We start from the raw sequence: 20,084 nt of genomic DNA, 5'->3' as shown, positions 1-20,084 counted from the left end.
AGTTTCATCTCTTTTCTCGTGTAATGGGTTGATTACAGCACACACCATTCTTCAGAGATTGTCTCCTCCAGGCATATATCTGTAAGAACTTTATAAATATTCTGCATGAAGGTTTTCACAATTCTGCTATCAACCCATTTTCACTTTGAGCCTTATTTTTTGTAAGTTCACTTATAGCATTGTCAAATTCTTCTAATGTGGGAGTTCTGATTCTGTGTATGATAAGAGTCTAGAATTCTCTTTATTACTACTTCCAGAGACTCATCTGATAGTATACAACAGACTAGGTGCCTGGTATGTTGACATTTCTTCTCTAAAAATTCTGTGTAAATTCAATGTTATTCCATTTTTTCATGAATTTCTGTTCTATTTCTGCTCACTAGCATGATGGAATTATCTGCAAAGAATGCAACTGACCCAGGCTCCCTCTACTCACTTTTCTCACTCATCAGATCCTGTGGGACCACGAATATCATGTGGGAAAGTATTGGAGCTTATAAAATCTCTTCATCCGACACAAGGGACACATTTATTTTAGCACACATGCAAACACGCCTTTTACAGCAGGCCATAACAAATAGACAATATGGGTATTTCAAAGTTTATAAGAAAGATAGTCCACATCACTGACAGGAACACTGCAATGTTGCATAATATTTGAAAATTTGTTCCCAACCCTTTCCAAAATTACATGTTTCACACTTCTGTCAGTGAAATGATAATTAAATGGACACCCTAGCTACAAACAGGCGTTGATATACTTCATCGGGGACATGTTGAAAATGTGTGCTCTGACCAGGACTCTAACCCGGGATCTCCTGCTTACATGGCAGACGCTCTATCCATCTGAGCCACCGAAGGCACACAGGATAGTGTGCCTGCAGGGACTTATCCCTTGCACGCTCCCCGTGAGACTCACACTACATTTGTAGTGCGCCTAATAGATATTTGCCCATCATACTCATTACTCGTGGCAGATTAATCTACCAAGTCCACTTAGAAGACGGCTTTTTGGTTGAAAGCTCAAATAGCAATATTTTTGCTGTACCTGTCTGCGATTCAACATCTATTCTATGTTGTAAGTAGCCTTCCATCCTTTTCATAATATGTCTTTATTTCATCCTGGATTTTCCACTGTTTGGAATGTTTGTAAGATTAAATCAGCTTTGACCATTTTATAAATTCCAAGGTCTCTGCATATGAGAGTCTTTACTTTATATCCTCCATTTCTGTTACTAATAGGACACTTTTTATGGAGTGTCCCTCTGTGTTGCTAAGTGACATAGTGAGTATATGCCAGTCTACAAATATAAAGGTCTGGTGGTTCAACTTCCAGTTGATCCTAAGATTTTTTCCTGTCATATTGTTTGGAAACCTTTGTAGACTGTAGATTCTGCTATAACAGGTATGGCAGGCCAGTTCAAGAGTCAGAGGATAGCTAATGCATACTATCTTCAGTAGGACAACTATAAGTAAAGCACTGTGATCCTCAAATAAACCTTTGGGTTGAGGATAGCTTTATTTTTCTTAATTTTTTCCACCATTTATTTTTTATTCATTTGCTGGCATTGATTTTGGCCTGCTGTCTAGATACTATAGCAGGTAATGTTGTATCTATTATTACAAATTTTTAACTGATTGCAAGTATACACTGCTCTACAAAATAAGGATACTACCCCGCTAATTTTTTCTATTTGTAAGGCACTTAGATAATACTTCAATCAGCTTAGTCATATTAACCACTTCACTGACTAGGCCAAAGTTTTCTTGAGATATTAACTGTGGGGCTCTGGGACTCATGAGGTTCTTGTTTTATCTCTCATTCCAAAGGAAGATTATGTTCCTCAGTTCCTCATTTTTTAGTTTTGTCTATGCAGTCAATCTCTTCATGATTACTAACCTGTTGGCTTCATATGACTTGTTTGTGTCTGTACCATCAAATAAGTACGTGTGAAGAGCTTGGATGTTGTTCTATACAAAATATTTATTGCTTTGGACTGTACAAGTATAAGTAGCAAGCCAAGGAATATACCAACCCTTCTACATACGGGCTTATTTTTTTAAGTTTGTTGTGTGTGACAGAAAAAAGATGATTCAGTTTCACTACATCAATTTGCCGGACATGGGGCTACCTGTAATTTTTATTGTTGAGTAAATCTGAGTGCCATTTTGGGCAATTTGAGTGAAATGAAATTGTCAGTATTTAATTACAAAGTCCAAAGAATACTTTCTGCCATTTGTGTATCTTTTTTAAAGGTTGATATAAAAAATAATGGACATCTTTGAGGTCTGTATTCAAGAGGTAATTGAAGAGCTTCCCTAAAATATTGAAGTGGTGGAAAGTGTTAAGCCACTTTGAATTTGTACATTCATTAGAGACTTAATGCAAACAAGAGACTTCTTTAAAAGAAGTATCATTTTCATATGCAGATATGAAGTGGCGGAAAGTGTTTAAAGTGGCACAGAACTTTTAGAGGCTGTTCTTGTCTGTGAAAAGCAATGAAGGTTCAGTGAGCTTAGGTGGCTATACTGATTAAGTTCACTCACTGCTGTTCACACCACAGCCACTAAGATAGAAAAAATAGAGACAACCTTTGAGAAAGAACTTTTGGAATTGGAAGAGGGAGAAAAAAAGAAGGAAAAATCTGGAAACGGAGCATAACTGCTAAGACACCAAATACTCCAAACCACCGCCATTTGCAACTTCAGTGATGTCAAGTGAGAGCTCACTGGTGGGCAGGATGGATGTCTGATGTGTTTTCTGATGAAAGCTGGTTCAGACTCAGTGCCAGTGATGGCTGTGTGTTGGTTAGGTGGTGGCTAGTTGAGAGCCTGTAACCAACCTGTCTGCTTGCAAGACACACTGGACTTACACCTAGTGATATGGTCTGAGGAGGAATTTTGTACAACAGCAGGAGCACTCTCATGGTTATCCCATGCACCTGACTGCAAATTGGTATATTAGGCTGGTGATTCGACCTGTGCTGTTATTCACGAACGGCATCCCAAGGGGTGTTCTCCAAAAGGATAACATTCACCCACATACTGCTGTTGTAACCCAACATGCTCTACAGAGTGTTGACATGTTGGCTTGGCCTGCTGTATCACCAGATCTGTCTCCAATTGAACACATATGGGACATCATCGGAAGACAAGACCAGTGTCATCCACAAACAGCATTAATGGTTCCTTTATTGTCTGACCAAGTGTAACTGACATGCCACTAAATCCCGAAAATGGATAACCGGCACCTTACCATGATGCGGGCACGTTTGCATGCTTGCATTCAACATTCTAGCGGATACAATAGTTACTAATGTACCAGAATTTCATAACTGCAATGGATTATCTTGTCATTACATTACCCTGTGATTTTGCAATGTTAATCACTTAAGTATGTTACCTAGACAAATGTATTCCTGAAATTTCATTGCTCTACATTAATTATTTTTTTGGTGTTGCAGATTTTCTCCTCTAGTGTATGTATTGCTCTACATTAATTATTTTTTTGGTGTTGCAGTTTTTCTCCTTTAGTGTATGCCAACAATATCCATCGACTTCTTTTAATATATCACATCTGTCCCATGATGCAGCTTCCCACTTCACAGTACTGGCAACTGATGGTGGCTGCAGAGCTAAAGTCTTTGTTATCTCCTGCAGGGCTCTCATCCCGACTTATACGGTCTTGTGAAATGACCATTCCATTTCCTTTGTGCATCACTATGGCATGAATATGCTTGTAAAGATTGTGACAATATTATGAAAAGTATAGGTTGCTACTCACAATACAAGTGGAGATGTCGAGTTGCGACTCAGCATCTCTGCTATATGGTGAGTCGCAATCTCCTTTTCATAATATTGTCATTATTCCATACTGGATTTTCCATTTTTTGGTCTAGCAAAGATTGTCTTTCACCACATTATCTGTGCAAGACTGTATGTAGTTTTGCACACACAGCTGAAAAAAAGATAACTAATTAATCATAAACATCTTTTAGAATAAAGCGCACATACCAGTTTCACAAACTGTAACAGGAAGTGACAGGGTTTGAAGTTATATAGGTGGAAATAATTAGATATACCTTTCATTCAGGACAGGACAGAGGACACAAGCTATCTGCAATAGCCCTAATAGTGGTTACATGATTTGAAGGCGACAGTGCCTCCCACCTTTGATCTTCAACACATGATACCATGTTGTTCTTTATTCTCAGACTAATTCTATGGCTTGCAGTTCTTTATGAAATGTGCCCTGATGTTAAATCCTTCCTTACTGAGCCTTATAACCCTCTCAAATAAAAGGTCCCCTCATTCTATCAACTCTGCAATTCACTTTTGACGCAAAATAATAATGCTTCAAAGTTCTATGAAGAGCCTCTAAGCACATATTAGTAGTGAGGCCAAGCAGCAACCTTTGGCAGAAAGCCCACATTTCTGCCCTCCCAGAAACCTGCTTTACAAAATAGACCACAAATATGTTGGTGCCTTGGCCCTCTGCACAACATCTAAGGAAAACTTTCAATAAATCTTAACTGTTGGTTGGTTGGTTTGTGGGGGTTGAAGAGACCAAATTACAAAGGCCATTGGTTCATAATCTTAACTGTGTCTACATCTTTCTGTAGTTTTAAGGTTTTAACAACTTTGAAAATACTGTATGAGGGTTGGAATTTTAACAGAGGCAACTCTTTATTTACAGCACTCGTACAAAATATATACGTGTTTCAAAGTTTTACTAACCTTCAAAGTAGTCACCAGCATTGTGTATAACCTGTTGCCAGCAATGTGGAAGTCGTAAGATACTCTTAGCAGTGCCAGTTGTGCTGACAGTTCGAGTGGCGTGGTCTACTGCCTGATGAATTTGTAGCAGTTGTGAAGCGACTGCCATGAAGTGTTTCCTTCAGCTTAGAAATGGAGTGGAACACACGAGGGCTTAAGTCAGGGTAGTGCAGTAGTTGGTATACCACTTAGCAGCCCCATCAGTCAAACAAAAATAACAGCTTGCACTATATGTGCTTGAGAATTGTCCTGCAAAATAATGGTCAGGTCCTGCAGAAAGTGTGATCACTTCTGTCTCTAAGCTGGTCGTAGATCATCATTTTGCAGTACAACGCTCAAGCACGTACAGTGCAAGCTGTTACTGATTTGTTTGACTGATGGGGCTGTTAAGTGCTATAGCACTTACTGCACTTCCCTGACTTAAGCCCTCGTGAGTTCAACTCGATTTCCAAACTGAAGGAAACACTTCACGGCATTCGCTTCAGAACTCTACAAATTCGTCGGGCAATAGACCACGCCACTTTAACTGTCAACACAACTGGCACTGCTAAGAGTATCCTACAACTTCCACATCACTGACAACAGGTTATACACAATGCTGGAGACTACTTTGAAGGTCAGTATAACTTTGAAACACGTATCTATTTTGTACGAGCTGTAAATAAATAGTTTCCACTATTAAAGTTCAAACCCTTGTACTTCAGCATATCTACTTTCACCTTATTTCTCACATTTCACCTCCATGACTGACAGACATACCCATTACTGCTCACCACGCATTTTCTGCAAACATTTAAATTGCAAGTGGAAAAGCTATTGACATCCATAGTCCATCAGTTCTGCACTGCTTTTCTTTTTACTTCTTGCTGGTCAACATATATCTACGATTAGAGTCTGGTAGACATCTTACAGGGGTACCCTCACATTCTTTGCCTGAGCTGTAGCAGCTTCCATTTGTACAAGAAGAAGATGGTGTCCCTCTTGGGGACACACATTCAAACATATATCTGGCTGGATACATGGCCCCATCACCACCCAGCGAGGCCACCAGCTTGTCCTGGTGGCATCACCTTAAAGGCATCCTTCACCAGCACCGGAAACAGTTTCTTTGCCATATGAGGCAAATTTTACGTCTGGATCTGCCATACTAGTGGGAGCAGCCTGTGTTGCCCACCTCAAAGATCAACAACAGAAGATGTAGGGCCCAGTTGAAGGTCAACATCACAGGTAATGGACACCTGCCATTACCAGAGCTTCATCACCCTCTGGGCTTGGATGATATGCACGCAGGAGGCTCCCGAGTCTACACCAGGTCTAATGTCAGAACCACAATGTTCTCCAGAAGCAACAGCATGCTGTGAGTCCACACCAGTTGCCTCTAGCTGATTTGGCATTGAACCCAGGAATTACTCTCTAACACCACCACCATCCGAAGCTGCGTCCTAGCTTTCGCAGCAGGCCGCACATACCTCGTCCTCCCCTGGATCACTGAGGACAGTTCAGTCCCTGATGACTTTGCTAGGCAAAGGACAGAAAGGTACACTAGCCGGCACCAAGTCATGTAGGAAACCACACATGGCAGATTTAATGGATGCTGTGGACTGCCACAACCTCACTTGTCGCAACTAGCCAATGTTTACAGCAAGCTATCATGTGTACCTATTGACAACAACCCTGCTCTACATGCTTGTTCCTGGACTGTGATTTTGACTTTTTTGTTACATGCTGTCGACATTTGGCTACCATGCAGACAAGCCTTTCTGCCTAATGTGGAACTGTCTGCAATCACCATTCAACTGACTTGTGTTTTCAGTGTATGAACCGACAGCATATGGCTGTTTTGAGACTGTGGTTAGTATTCCAGTACTTCCCAGTTGTACCTACAGTGTTCTCCCACAGTAACATGTGAGTTATTCAACAAACTTTCAGATTACTGTAATGGCCAAAAAGTATCCACCTCCAACAGTATTTTGTTTTCTGTATTTCTGTAATAGTCAGGAACTGTTTACTTTCTGTGATTTATCTGTACGTAATTTGTGTTTAATAAAATCCTTACTGAAGAAGCAGGCATACAGCATGTCATACTGTCACCCTATTCCAAGAATCTGTAGAGAATGTAGGCGATATGTAAAGGTCAAGATGAAGCTGTTCAAGACGTAGCTGCTGCCTGGCATTTATCAGGTATCATGAAGCCTCCCCTGAACTAGTGCCAATGTTGCATGACCCACCTGGTGTGTTATTATGTTTTTTTAATTTTTAGTGTACATAGGTACAACTAGTTCATCTTGGTAGGAAGATCAGTACACTGAGAAGTCAACCTTCCGTTTGGTGGAGTTTATCGAGCTTGTGTACATTATGGAGCATCTTCACCCTGTAGCACAACCTGCAGGGCCTGAAGATAATGACTTTGTTGGTCATCAAAATATTCACCTTGAAATGGTATCCACAACTTGGCAATGGCCAAAAGCTCACCTTTAATTAATCAAGCAGAGAAAACTTGAAGAATCACATTATATTTAATGTTTGCACACTTAGAATCTAGTTTAAGTCCTCTGGCACAATTTGTTAATGTCACCCTTTATATTCTGTGGGTCAGATACTTATCTATCCATGCAAGGGATAATATTTTAATTTTTGAAGAAACATTTTTTGATCAGCATAATTGGACATCTTAACAAGACCCATAACTGGATACCTTAATAAGACTACTGAAAATGCCAAAAGGGTATTTTTTCTAGTTTAACTCTGCAAAAATAGTATTGAGACAACATGTACATTTTTCTCTGCAATTTTCTCTGCAATAAGCACGTTGTCGTCAGAAGAGTGCTTCTCACAACATTTTGAGTATATGGGAATGGGTCTTTAGTACAGGTGACTTGTATATACCCACTTCTATAAATGGGTTTTATTGCTTCACATTTCAATCTAATGAATTTGTTGCTACACAATGTATAATGCGACCCAATAGGTTTGTTTGAGCAGCTACCAGAGAGCTACTTTCAAGCACCAGAGGACAGGTGTTACTGCATATGTGCAGCTACCATGACATAGGAACCCAGTGCTTGATGTTTTCTCTCCTCAAACACGTCTCTTTTCATTTCTGTTTGGAATTACTTGTGTACTGGAGCATCACTGACCATGTGCAGCTCTGTGTTATGTTGTTCAGTGGTGGCATACAGAGTAGTTGTCCTTAGGACAATTATTTTACCATCTCCTATCCAAATAAGAAACGCAAAATAAGGAAGCATTTCTTGGCACAAAGTGCCTACTTCAAGTAGTTAAAAAACACAGAGCCCTTCCAGGCAATGCACATTTTGCATTTTGTGTGGATTTGCATAACACTGTAAGGAGGTGAAATACAAGACAGTGGTGACTGAAGGCTACGCTGGTTATTTATAAAAGCAGAAAACTTACCTCTACTCCCATCATGCAAGATGTGTGAATTTTATGTTCGCTTTTCTCTGCTGTGATATTGCTTTATTATAAATGTTAATTAACTGCCAACATGCCCAAACAATGCAAAATTTTGACAATGTGTTATAAACCTCATGGGAAATTTTCCAAGCAGTCAATTTATTATGTCCAGCAACACTACTTTATTTCATTATTGCACTGATTCTATAAAAACTCCAAATTGCAGATCCACCAGTAACAGAACTGCAAGTAGAAGTAATAGTTCCCTGTAAATATTCTCACACTTCAAATACTGTCTCTGGAATATATTACCCATACTACAGCTTCTTGCAGAATGAAAATTATTTGAATACTGTCTACTAATTGCACTACTATGGAACACAGTAGTCTTAAAAGTTGTTGTAGAATCCTATCCTCATCTGACACACTGTGAAGGTTCACACAGTAATAGGGCACCAACACTTGTAGGTTCTAATTATTTTCCTGGTCTGAGGCTCAATTCAGGCATGTAAATAAAACTGAATTGATAATTGGACATCAATACCAATGTAGAAAGTCAGCAGTGCATTTTCAAATAGGCCTACCAGTAATTTAGAAAACCAGCAAAAATATAAGTGAACTTGTTACAGGGGAATTGGACTGGAAACAAATTATAACACAGTTATGGCAATTCATTACTTATTGTTGTTGTGGTCTTCAGTCCAGCTCTCAATGCTACTCTATCCTACGCAAGCTTCTTCATCTCCAAGTACCTACTGCAATTTACATCCTTCTGAATCTGCTCAGTGTATTCATCTCTTGGTCTCCCTCTACAACTTTTACCCTCCACACTGCCCTCCAATACTAAATTGGTGATCCCTTGATGCCTCAGAACATGTCCTACCAACCAATCCCTTCTTCTAGTCAAGTTGTGCCACAAATTCCTCTTCTCCCCAATTCTATTCAGTATCTCCTCATTAGTTACATGATGTACCCATCTAATCTTCAGCATTCTTCTGTAGCACCATATTTCGAAAGCTTTTATTCTCTTCTTGTCCAAACTATTTATCATCCGTGTTTAACATCCATACATGGCTACATTCCACACAAATACTTTTAGAAAAGTCCTCCTGACATTTAAATTTATAGTCGATGTTAACAAATTTCTCTTCTTCAGAAACGCTTTGCTTGCCATAGCCTGTCTACATTTTATATAATCTCTACTTCAACCATCGTGAGTTATTTTGCTCCCCAAATAGCAAAACTAATTCACTATGTTAAGTGTCTCATTACCTAATCTAATTCCCTCAGCATCACCTGATTTAATTCGACTACATTCTATTATTCTCATTTTGATTTTGTCTGCCCCCAGTAGCTGAGTGGTCAGTGGGACAATGTAGATCCTAAGGGCCCAGGTTCGATTCCCGGCTGGGTCAGGGATTTTCTCCAGTCAGGGACTTGGTGTTGTGTTGTCCTAATCATCATCATTTTATCCCCATTGATGCGCAAGATGCCGAAGTGGTGTCAAATCAAAAGACTTGCACCCGGCAAATTGTATACCTGACGGGAGGCCCTAGTCACACGATATTTACATTTTGCTTTTGTTGATGTTCACCATATATCCTCCTTTCAAGACACTGTCCATTCTGTTCAACTGCTCTTCTAGGCCCTTCGCTGTCTCTGACAGAATTACAATGTCATTGGCAAATCTCAAAGTTTTTATTTCTTCTCCATGGATTTTAATTGCTACTCCATTTTTTTATTTTGTTTCCTTTACTGCTAGCTCAATATATAGATGGAAAAACATCAGGGATAGGCTACTACCCTGTCTGACTCTCTTCCCAACCACTGCTTCCCTTTCATGCCCCTCGACTCTTATAAATGCCATCTGGTTTCTGTACAAATTGTAAATAGCCTGTCACTTCCTGTATTTGACCCCTGCCACCTTCAGAATTTGAAAGAGAGTATTCCAGTCAACACTGTCAAAAGTTTTCTCTAAGACAACAAATGCCGGATCAGTACTTCCTCACGTGTTCCAACATTTCTATGGAATTCAAACTGATCTTCCCTGAGGTCGGCTTCTACAAGTTTTTCCACTCGTCTGTAAAGAATTCGTGTTAGTATTTTGCAGCTGTGACTTATTAAACTGATAGTTCAGTTATTTTCATACCTGTCAACACCTGCTTTCTTTGGGATTGGAATTATTATATTCTTCTTGAAGTCTGAGGGTAGTTCACCTGTCTTGTACATCTTGCTCACCAGATGGTAGAGTTTTGTCATGGCTGTCTCTCCCAAGGCTATCAGTAGTTCTAATGGAATGCTGTCTACTCCCGAGGCCTTGAGGCAGAAATGGTACAAAGCTGTATCACTTTTCAACATAATCTCCCCCACGCTCAATGCAAGTCCTCCAGTGCTTACAAAGTGCATAAATTCCTTTAGAAAAAAATTCTTTTGGTAGTCCACGCAACCACTCATGCACCGCATGGCGCACCTCTTCATCAGAATGGAACTTCTTTCCTCCCATTGCATCTTTGAGTGCTCCAAACATATGGAAATCTCTTGGGACAAGTTCTGATGAGTATGGTGGATGAGGAAGACACTCAAAATGCAGGTTGGTTGAAGTGAACCCAGGTTTCGTCCCCAGTAACGATTCTTGCAAGGAAGCCATCACCTTCTCATTCAAAGTGCCGAAGAAGTTCTTCACAAGCATCAATACGTCATTCTCTAATTTCAGGAGTCCCAGCTGCCGTGGCACCCATCTTGCAGACGCTTTGTGAAACTGGAGCACATCATGCACAATGTGGTGTGCCGACCCATGACTAATATGTAAACAGGCTGCAATGTCATTCAGTGTCACTCGGCAGTTTTCCTTCACTATGGCTTCAACTGCTGCAATGTTCTGTGGAGTCACAACTCGTTGTGCCTGACCTGGACAAGGAGTATCTTCCACTGAAGTCACACCATTTGCGAACTTCCTACTCCATTCTTAGACTTGCTGCTGTGACAAACATGCATCACCGTACTGAACCTTCATTCGTCAATGAATTTCAATAGGTTTACACCTTCACTACACAAAAACCGAATAACGGAACGCTGTTCTTCCCTGGTGCAAATCGCACGTAGGGCGGCCATCTTTATATTGATACTGCGACGGTAAGTGTGCATCTGCACTATGCTGCCACCTACAGACCATTCTGCACGCTGCTTGTAGCAAGCTTACCAACCTACAGGATAACGGAGCGAAATTTCAATTTGTTATTACAAATTTAAGGTTTTCATTTGTATCACCCTCAAACATCGCCCTTGCATAGATCCTCTACATACTCCTTCCACCTTTCTGCTTTCCCTTCTTTGCTTAGTAATGGGTTTCCATCTGAGCTCTTGACATTCATACAAATGGTTCTTTTTTCTCCAAAGGTCTCTTTAACTTTCCTGTAGGCAGTATCTATCTTACTCCTAGTGATATGCAGCTCTACATCCTTACATTTGTCCTACAGCCATCTCTGCTTAGTCATTTTTCACTTCCTGTCAATCTCATTTTTGAGGCGTTTGTATTCCTTTTTGCCTGCTTCATTTACTGCATTTTTATATTTTCTCCTTTCATCAATAAAATTCAATATCTCGCCTGTTACACAAGGATTTCTACTAGCCCTCGTCTTTTTACCTAGTTGATCCTCTGCTGCCTTCACTGTTTCATCTCTCAAAGCTACTCATTCTTCTTCTATTGTATTTCTTTCCCTCGTTCTTGTCAATCTTCCCTAATGCTCTCTCTGAAACTCTCTGCAACCTCAGGTCCTTACAGTTTATCCAGGTCCCATCTTCTTAAATTCCCACTTTTTTGCAGTTTCTTCAGTTTTAATCTACAGTTTATAACCAACAGATTGTGGTCTTGGTCCACATCTGCCCCTGGAAAGGACTTACAATTTAAAACCTGGTTCATAAATCTCTGTGTTACCATTATATAAACTATCTGAAACCTTCCAGTGGCTCCAGCCCTCTTCCATGTATACAACCTTCTTTCATGATTACTTATTATGGGCACAAAATGAAATACATGGTTGTTGGTGAGATACTGGTAACTTTGTGATTAAAAACCTGTTCATTGGGTTTTATTTCAAGAAATAATATCTGTGAAAGTATCTTGAGGAACCATTTGTTTGTTTTCTGTGTTGTTGATAATTACCGAATTACTACGTTTCATGTGAATGCAAACCACTAGAATTTATGAGTCTTACTCTCTTATGTAATACAATGAAAATAAATTACCAGTACTCAAAATCTACACACACACACACACACACACACACACACACACACACACACACACACACACACACACACACACAACATTTATTTGTGGTAAGATATTACAATTATTCAAAATAAAGCAATGGAAAATCCAGGATGGAATCATGACACTATTATGAAAATGATAGATTGCTACTCACCTTATAGTGGAGATGGTAAGTCGTAACTGAGCTTCTCGGCTACATGGCGAGCAGCATTGTACCCTTTTCATAATATTACAGTTACACAGTGAGATATGAAGTGTAAAAACAAAAATTCTGCAAACACAGCTACTGCAGCAGCTTTGAAAATGAAACAGTAAACACAAGTCATTTGGAGATTATCTCCACTACAACTTAAAACAGCTGTGCACATGCACAAATCTTGTAGCTTGTGAGCACTAGAAGAATTTCTCCAGGCAGTTTCTGATTCCTTGCTACTTACTCATCAAATAGCTAAAAGTTACACTCCAAGTAGCCAGAATTGGGAGAAGGCACTGCTCAAATCCAACTTCAGCTCTGCGCACGAGCCCTCTAGCAGCTACTCAAATGAGTCTAATATTTTAACTAGTTGTATCTTAAGACTGCAACTCTAGAAAGACTATACTATATACAGTGCTTTGTAAATGATCATCTTCATCATCAGTATCACCTCCCTCATTATCATAACTTTTTGTAATGACAGTAAATGGACCCACAATTCAAATATTCTTCCAGAACAAAAAATCAAAAATTTAAATGTAGAATAAAAGCACTTTGTACTGAATTCGTTTAAAGTAATGCTAATCACTAGAAGGTGGCCGACCATTTGTCAGCACACTGGCACAAAATGTGACACAGACATCTACATTAAGTGAGAAAAATAAAAGTGGAAAAAAGAAAATTATTGTGTATCTTATGAATGGATAAAATATGGAAGACTAAGTAAAACACACAAAATGTGCAATTCACTTTAATTAATATTAGGAATATAAAAGATAAATATTTATCTATCACAGACAGACAAGCACAGTTCTCGATCACACACTTGTTTCTCAAAGGCAGTGTTTTGTAAACATACAGTAATAAAAATAACAGTTATTGACTGAACATGTGAAACAATTCTTGTTTCAGTTTAATCACAGATTTTATCTGGCAAAATTATCACCGTGTATACACTCATATATTTACACAAATACACTCTTCACATGTTACAAAATTATTAAAATTTTATAAAACATTGAAAGTAAAACAGCAAAGCCTTTAAATAAATAATGAAGTAAGACTAGGCACGGCCATAAAAGAAAATTATGACAAGTAACATAAATAATTACGCAAGTGTAGTGGCTAGCTATCTTTCAGATTAAGCACTGCAGTAGGAATATAATGCAGTAGCAGCACTACAGTCTCTCCATCTATTTACTTCTTTAAAATAATCACTTCCCTGTAATACTCAGGGAGAGACACACGTTATGAATATCTGAGAGCCAATATTCTTTTATGTGTACTTCTCCTGGATTCAGCAAGATTTTTGTCATTAATGGTGAGAACACCCATTTTCTCTTACATTATCACTCCAAAATCTACTTTAATAAATACCCTCAAAATTAATGCAAATAAAACAAAACATGATATATCCATAAATCTCTCATACATTAATTGTTGTTTCTATTTTATTGCCACTGTGGAGAGCCAATGGAGCACTAACACTCTTGCAAGGATCATATACACATTACAATTCACAAAAATTTGACTAAAAAGTATCATCAGTTTTACATCATTGAATGAAACATACATTATGTGAATAAAATATGTGACCCAATATAATAAAAATACACAATAATATTGCATTATGTCACCTGCATAAGATACACGCTGCTGCATGCACACACACACACACACACACACACACACACACACACACACACACACACACACACACATTAATAAAATGTTCAGAATTTGTAAAAAAGAAGTCACACATAATGTGTTACAATTTTGTAATATAAAACTAAGAGCAAGAAGGATGTAACATAAAAAAATCATAGGTATGAGGTATTTACATTGTGGTTAATTAATCTTTTTTTTACTTTAGGGGTGTGAAGAAGCTTGTTATACTCTTAACCTTTTTGGTGTCTGTTTTGTTATCCTGACTGTTTCTAACATTTCCACCCTTCTTTCTTTTATTTAGATTTATTTTGGTTTTAGGTACTTGATTTCGTATACTTGTACTAGCTACACTGGTTGCACTGTTCAGTTCTTCATGGAGTTTCTCTGCTAAATGGAAGTCTAAATGTTCAGGATACTCACTTAAAAGCACTATGCTTTTGCAGTGAGGGCATACATCACTTGCTACATTACTGGACACTACATCATGATGTTTTACATTATTAGTCTGAGAAGAAAAGCCTGATACACCAACTTCAGTGGCTAGAAAATTGCTTCCAGTCTCCTGGTTTTGTCTCATACTTTCTGTATCTGAAGAACATTGTTTTTTAACTGGCATTGCATAATCCTCAGTAAATTGCTTGTCATGCACATCTGTGTTGGTTTTTCCAGGCATTTTTGAAGTTACAGCCTTATCTTTACAGTGATTTGAACTAGAAGTATCTGCAACACATACCACATCACTATTAGAAGTTTTACAATTTGTTCCTATTGAGTGTCTTATTTTTCTTTGCATTGGTGATGGTAAAAGTGCTATTGTCTCTTCATCTGCTTCATGTAGACTTGGGAATATTTCATGAGGACTAATCCATTGTTCACTATTCTCAGCATGATTACTGTTTGATGACTCGCAACATTTATTAGAAGATTCAGTTTTACTACTCTCTTCAGTGGTCACTAATGACTGTTTCCTATTCAGCTGATCATCACCTGGCAATAATTCTGTCAGAGACTCAATGCATCTTTCTGATTTGGTGTCCACAACATGCAAGCTTCCATGTGCCTTACTCAATTTGCTTTCATGTTTCCTTTTAAAATAAGCCATAAAAAAGGACTCTCCATCTCGATGATGGCCATGCAATCTTTCAGTGTCATCTGAGTAACTGACAGAGGTGAGTGGTTCTGTTCTACCTTTCATTATATTATTAATTTCAGTATTAGCTTTAGATGTATTCTGTCCCTCGGCTTCTGTGTGTTGCTTTTTCTCACTTGATTTAAAAAATGAATTTATTGTCTTATTTTGTGTCCTGTCCTCATTGCTGAATTTCCCAGCAGATATTCCAAGGAAAGTAACAGCAGGGTCCCTGTATTAAAAAAAAAGAATTACAAATATAATTTTCAGGCACATGAAATGATGTTTTCCAAATCATGATTATCATAATAAGCAGTATTATCAACCAAACATAAGAGCAGACTGTCAAATATCACTATGCAGTCTTTGAATGTTGTCACAGATTTATTATAACGAATGAAAGGACATATGATGCATAGATGTGTGTTACTGGAGTAAATAAGTTTTAAATATATTGTGGTTATCGCCAAAGAAAATACGTAATTGTAATAAAAATACAGGTTGCCACAAGGGAGACAGACGGTTTTTAATGAAATAATACTCAGCTAACTTTAAAATTAACGCATGTTTTTTTTACACAAAATCAAAGCTCATTATTTGCCATTTTAGTTAACAAAGTTATTTGTGAAAAATAATGTCGTCGAGGTGATGTCCATCATTTCGAATGCAGGACTCAAGTCTTTTCTCAAAATCCTCCATCACACGTACTAAAATCTCTGCAGAGATGGCAGCAATTTCTTGAATGATTGCATTTCTCAACTCGTCCAAATTTCGTGGTTTGTGGTTATAGACACAGTTCTTAAGGTACCCCCACAGAAAAAAGTCACATACTGACAAGTCAGGAGTCCTGGGAGGCCAAGGAACATTGCCAAAATGTGAGATAAACCAGCCAGGAAACATGCGTCTAAGAACTGTCATTGAAGTGTTGGTGGTGTGCGATGATGCCCCATCCTGCTGCAACCAAACGCATTTTAAAGGGATTCGTCGTCTTCTTAGTTCTGGTTTCAAGAATGTTTTAAGCATACGAATGTAACGAACCGAATTAACAGTAACTGTGGCCCCGTTCTCATATATATATTATAAAAAAAAGGTCCAATAACGCCAACAGAGCCAAGAGCACACCAGGCTGTTACTTTTTCTGAGTGTAGAGGACACTAGTGGATAAGCTTCATCGCTCATCAATAAAATTTCATTTTCATTCAATCCCAAAATCACTTGCATTCTGTAAGCGAAGTCTTCTCGTACAACAAAATCAGTTTCCTTAAGTTGTTGGACAATGAGCATTTTGTAGGGATGGAATTTTAATTCTTTATGCAAAATTCGTCTAACTGATTCACGATTGATTCGTAACTCACTAGCATGATGTCTAGCTGACCGTCCTGGGCTTCTAACTGCCGCTTGCCTTACCCTTTCAACATTTTCTGGTGTCGTTACTCTGTGTCTTGGGCCAGGATGCTTCTTATCCAGTGTGTTTCCAGTTGATCTGATGCTTTCAACCCATCTGAGGATTGTGTTATAGCTCGGAACAGCTCCAAGTCGACCGACATTAAACCGCACATGAAACAATCGCTGTGTAGCAATAATAGACTCACCACTTTTTATGAAACTGTCATAGACAAACACTCAACGTTGCAAGTCCCACTGCTCCATAGTGACTGAGTAAATGAAATGGTGTCTTGTGTGGATCAGAACTATCCCCAGCACAACCATCTCCCACCACCACGCCCTCAGTTCGAATCTGTCCGTCTCTCGTGTGTCACCCTGTACAATAAAAGTTTTTCCTGTTTAATGACACTTCTTGTAGGGGTCTGATTCAATGCACTCTCCATGCTAGTGTATCCTATACAAGCCTCTTTATCTCTCCATAACTATTTCACCCTGCATCTATTTGAACCTTTTTACTGTAGCCATGCCTTGTGTTCCTCTATAATTTTGATACCTCACACTTCCCATTATTACCAAATTTACCATTCCTTTATGCCTCATGATGTGTCCTATCAAACAATCCCTTCTTTTAATAGAGCTGTGCCATAATTTTTTCTCCCGAGGTCTTCGCTTTGTATTCAATATATCCATCTAATTTAACATTCTTCTGTAGAACCACACTTCAAAACCATCTATTCTTGTTTTGACTGAACTGTTTATCATCTACGTTTCACTTCCATGCAAGGCCACACTCCAGATAAATGCCTCCATAAAATGCTTCGTAACACTTAAATTTACACGAATCATTAACATATTTCTCTTTTTTAGAAACGCTTTTGTTGCTATTGCAAATCTGTATTTTATATCATCTCTACTTCGGCCATGGTCAGTATTTTGGTGCCCATACAGCAAACCTCATACCGTACTTCCAGCACATAATTTCCTAATTTAAGTCCTTCAGAATCACCTAATTTAATTTGACATCATTTCATTACCCTGTTGTATCTTTGTACTTTTCTTCAAGATACTATCCACTTTGTGCAACTCTTGTTCCAAGGTCTTTTCCATCTATGACAGAATGACAATTTCTTCTTCTTGAGCATTAACCCTCTATTTAAATTTCTCCTTGGTCTCCTGCACTGCTTGCTCAATGTGCAGATTGAGTATCACTGTAGATAGGCTTCAAAACCAGTCTCTTTCCATTATCAACTACAGCTTACCTTTCACATTCACATACATATAGAACACTTTTTTTCTTGTATTTTATCACTGGTGCCTTCAAAGAGTGTATTCCAGTCAACACTGTCAAAAGCTTTCTCTAAATTTACTTCAAATCTGTTGTATGTTGCATACAAAAGCCGGACGTTGTGGCTGAGTGGTTCTATGAGATTCAGTCCGGAACTGCGCTGCTGCTACGGTCACAGGTTCGAATCCTGCCTCGGGCATGGATGTGTGTGATGTCCTTAGGTTAGGTTGGTTTAAGTAGTTCAAAGTCTATGGGACTGATGACCTCAGATGTTAAGTCCCATAGTGCTTAGAGCCATTTGAACCATTTGCATACAAAAAGCAACAGTATTTTCATTGTTGGTTATCACAAGTATCTAAATTACTTTGAGAGAATATCCCTGCTCCAGGTGTTTTGTTCCGAAAAAGATATTTCAGTGCTCTGTCAAAAATGAGTAACAGTATCATCTCTTCAGTCTCATTTTCATCAACTTACTATTTCATTTCTATAATATTGTCCTCAAGTTTGTTTCTTTTCTACAGCTCTTCTATACATTACTACCACCTTTCAGCATTCCCTTTATTGCTCACTAAGTTCTTGATATTCATACAGCTGCTTCTTTTCTGTACGCGCCATCCATCTTTCTCATAGCCATTCATGCTCCTACGGTTTTGCATTTCTCCTCTATCTTTATCATCTGGCAATTTTGTCAGTTTCATTTTTCAGAGGTTTGTATTCTCTTTTGCCAGCCACCTTTGATCCTTTTATATATTTTCTCCTTTAATCAATGAAATTTATTATTTTGCATGCTATCCAAGGATTTCTACTGGACTCATTTACTCCCTATTTGGCGTTCTGCTATTTTCATTATTTTGTCTCTCACATGTTCCCATTCATCTTCTACTGTATTCACTTCCCTCATTTCAGCCAGTTATTGGCGAAAACTCCCTCTGAAACTTTCATCCACCTCTGGTTCCTTCAATTTCTCCATGTTCCCCTCCCTATCTCATAAATTACCAACCTTCCTGCAATTTCTTCTGTTTTAATCTGCAGTTCATAATCTATAAATTATGGTTACAGTCCAGGACTTCTCCTCGAAAGGTGCTTCAGTTTCAAATCTGGTTGTAATAATATATAATTACCATTATAAATTAATCCAAATGTTAGCAATGATAAATTGTGCTCTGTGCAAAGTTCTACCAGGTATCTTCATCTTTCATTTCTTTTGAATGGTCTACATTCTCCTACTTCTTTTCTTTCTTGTACTGTTGAATTCAATCCTCCATACCAATTAAATTGTCTCCCTTAACGATCCAAAACATTTCTTTCATCTTATCACACATTCTTGATTTATTACTTACATGAAGTGCTGCAACTCACTGTACAGCACTGTCTACAAAATACATATAGCCATGTTTGCAAATAGCATTAATGTGTAACAGTCAGTACAACTAGCCAGTGGCCAAGATACTATTATCATTTACAGACGAAACACACAATGGAGGTTAAAAGTTAAGCAGATAAATAAAAACATGTAAGTGGGGGAAAAAAAAAAGAGCAGCAGCATAATTATTTAAATGTGAAATCTGTCTCCCCATTAAGCAAAGTGGTGGAGCCACATTCCAGGATAGATGTTCATCTGAGAACCAAAGCACACGAGACGAATAAACGTGTCAACAACAATTTACAGCTGAATTAATGATTGGTGGAAAAAAAGTAGAATGATTAGTGGAAAAAAAGTAGCATGAACTCATCCACATAAGTACAACTCCATTCTGAAGGAGAATAAACATGTGAAAATTACTAACAAAACAAAAAACCTAATTAAAAGGGAGGAAGAGATATTAAAGTTTAACATCTCATCAACGATGAAGGCCTTAGAGATGGAATACAGCCTCAGACTGTCAAAGGAGGGTGAAAAAAATTGCCCGTGTCCAAACTGAATGTACTTACATCTGGACAGTTAGATGTGTATTGAACT

At 38.4% G+C, this 20,084-nt stretch overlaps 1 protein-coding gene across 1 annotated transcript in view; it reads right to left on the bottom strand.

Annotated features, from left to right (window-relative positions):
• Nucleotides 1-13,469: 13,469 nt before the first annotated feature.
• The window catches only part of LOC126260178 (DNA polymerase eta), a 210,439-nt gene continuing 203,824 nt past the window's right edge, over nt 13,470-20,084 (bottom strand). The window contains exon 9 of the mRNA XM_049957441.1: nt 13,470-15,685. Coding sequence (XP_049813398.1) covers nt 14,521-15,685 — 1,165 coding nt within the window. The 3' untranslated portion in view covers nt 13,470-14,520. The remainder of the gene's footprint in view (nt 15,686-20,084) is intronic.

This window comes from Schistocerca nitens, chromosome 5, assembly GCF_023898315.1.
Source record: "Schistocerca nitens isolate TAMUIC-IGC-003100 chromosome 5, iqSchNite1.1, whole genome shotgun sequence".
NCBI lineage: Eukaryota > Metazoa > Arthropoda > Insecta > Orthoptera > Acrididae > Schistocerca > Schistocerca nitens.
Note: the sequence above shows the minus strand (reverse complement) of the source record. Positions and strands in the feature narration are given on the sequence as shown.